Source organism: Strongylocentrotus purpuratus, unplaced genomic scaffold (genome assembly GCF_000002235.5).
Source record: "Strongylocentrotus purpuratus isolate Spur 01 unplaced genomic scaffold, Spur_5.0 spur5_contig_809, whole genome shotgun sequence".
Taxonomy (NCBI): domain Eukaryota; kingdom Metazoa; phylum Echinodermata; class Echinoidea; order Camarodonta; family Strongylocentrotidae; genus Strongylocentrotus; species Strongylocentrotus purpuratus.
The window spans coordinates 38,365-40,879 of record NW_022145512.1 but is presented as its reverse complement, the minus strand read 5'-3'; the positions used below and the strand labels follow the sequence as shown (position 1 = coordinate 40,879).

Below are 2,515 nucleotides of genomic sequence, written 5' to 3'. Positions count from 1 at the left end.
ATCAAATTCTGAAATTTGTATCCCCTTTGACCAAATACCAAACCGGAAAATTTTATCCCCTATGACCAAATGCCAAACTTGAAATTTGTATCCCTTTTGACTGAAAGCCAAACCGAAAATTTGTATCTCTTTTGACCAAATGTCAAACTGGAAATGTTTATCCCCGTTGACCAAATGCCAAACCGGAAATTTTTACCCCCTTTGACCAAATGCCAAAATCTATTGAATTTAACCCAGGCCAATTTAATGACCCTTCACCAAATGCTCAAATCTGGTATCATTCATTATTTACGAAAATAGATAAACTTTATACAAATAAGACATACATAATTATGTACAATAAACGTACTAAATGATTCCAATTGCATTAGCCAATAGCAAAACCAAATGGTAAAATGAGAACAGGTTATTCTATCTGATTTTACAGATAGCTAACCCATACGTAAAACATGTCAATTCAGTCCTTCTTTAACCCAAAATTAAACATTCCAATGTCCTTTTATTGTGATAACGTGACGCACTGCGAGGATCGGTCGGATGAGCTGGATTGCGGTAAGCAAAATAATTCAGATGGTGATAATAATATTAGTAATGATACAAAAAACAGCCATAGTGCTGAAATAATAATAATAATGATAATAATAATAATAATAATAAATATCAATAAATTTCCACGCTTTCTGTCATATTATATAAATAAAGTATGTGACAATAAAAGAAGATAATAATACTAATGTTATCATTAGTGTAATTATCAGCATTAAAAGCAATAGCCCTTGGAGCAGTAAGAATCTGTGAAAGAATGTCAACGGAATGATGATTTACACAAAATTCTGACTACAGAATGAAACAATCTTGGAATGAAACAATTTATTTTTAAAGTAGCGAGATGAATGTTCTAATTCCAACAAAATCTTGTAAATTATAATTTTATATCAAGTGATTGTAAATTTACAAGCGCAAAAATGCTGACTATGAAAAGCATTTTCATTTCATTCTGTTGGATGTTATTTTTAACCTGGCTTTTTACAGACGATCAGTGTATTATGATGATAATGTTATTGATTTTAGTTGCATTTCTTTCTCTAAATGCAGCACCCTACAACTGCAATACGGGCGAATTCCGGTGTGATAACGGTCGATGTATAGCATATGGGCTCAAATGTGATTTGGTGGATCATTGCTTTGACAAATCTGACGAAATGTATTGCGGTGGGAAGCTGCCTTTTCGGCTCCTGACATTTATATTCCTTCTGTTTGTCTAATTTACGTATATTAGTTATGTATTACTAGGACCTTATTCTAATCATTTTTTACTCCTCACAGAGAATGGTTTATTTTGTTTTGTTTTCAAATTATTTTCCCACTGCATTGTAAAACCTGTATAAAATGACTATATACTCTAGCCGCGTTCACAATCAAAAGAAATGTATACAAAGGGGCATTAAGTACTTTTGGGATGGAAAACTGTGAGCAGACATATTGACACAGGCCCATAGCATTGTTATCATAATCGTGGTCATTTTAGATGCTTTCATGAAATAATACTATGGAAACACTGTATATAGACTATAACGTTATTACAACAAGGTGCACTTGACAAACCTTTGATATTGTAAACACATCTTTAACCACATTGTGGTCCTGTCATCATTGCTGTTTTCGCATTTTTTTGGATCATAGCAAGTTCATGTCGTTAGCAATATCAACTGAAATGAAGAACGACAAGATTCACCGTATCTAAGATGTTTACATATATCTTTACCCCAGATCATCGGATTCATTCACGCACAATGTACACCATCCCCACTCCCTGGGGAGTATTCCTACCAAATGGTCACTGTAAAGGCATATGGAAATAACTAACACAATTGCTTTCTTCATCCTACCAGGTCCCCATTTCTCTCCTGGATGTGGAGTGGCAAATATAGATTAATGCTCTTTCAAAGGACATTGGGTCTGTGTCGAGGATCGAACTCACGACCTTTGCATGTCGAGTGAAGTGCTCAAACCACTAGACTACGATATTTTAAAGACTCTACAATGGATTCATTTAAAAGGTAGACTAATGTGTGTATTTATTCCTGGATTTTTGTTGTTGTTCAGGATCTGGATCAGATAACAGGTTCACGTGTTATAACGGTGACGAACATCCACTCTCCGTTCAATGTGATGGGATCATTGACTGCATTGGGAACTCTGCAGAAGATGAATCGGAATCGTGTGGTACGTATCATTATGTATTTGATCCAAGCTTTGAATGTTAAAGGGAAAGTTCTCCCTGATCTGAAGTTGGTTTCAATAGAAGCAGAAAAATTGGAGAAAAGATCATTGATAGTTTGAGCAAAATCTGATAAAAAATAAGAAAGTGAAGATTAAAATCAATCAAAAACAAATTGGCAACACGGCACCGTATTTAGCGAGTTTCTCTCCAATTTGCTGGTACTCAAACAATTTCTCTACCGTCTAAAGAGAATATTGTATCATACATGTCCCCTTAAAAGAATAATTCCAC

The 2,515-nt window shown here is 34.4% G+C and overlaps 1 protein-coding gene across 1 annotated transcript; it reads left to right on the top strand.

Moving 5' to 3' along the window:
- The first annotated feature begins 491 nt into the window (after window positions 1-491).
- LOC754881 (G-protein coupled receptor GRL101) lies at window positions 492-2,267 on the top strand. Its single transcript, XM_011674235.1, has 3 exons — window positions 492-552; window positions 1,096-1,212; window positions 2,107-2,267. Exons 1-3 carry the CDS (start codon window positions 492-494, stop codon window positions 2,265-2,267), a joined length of 339 nt encoding a protein of 112 aa, XP_011672537.1.
- The last annotated feature ends 248 nt before the right edge of the window (window positions 2,268-2,515 follow it).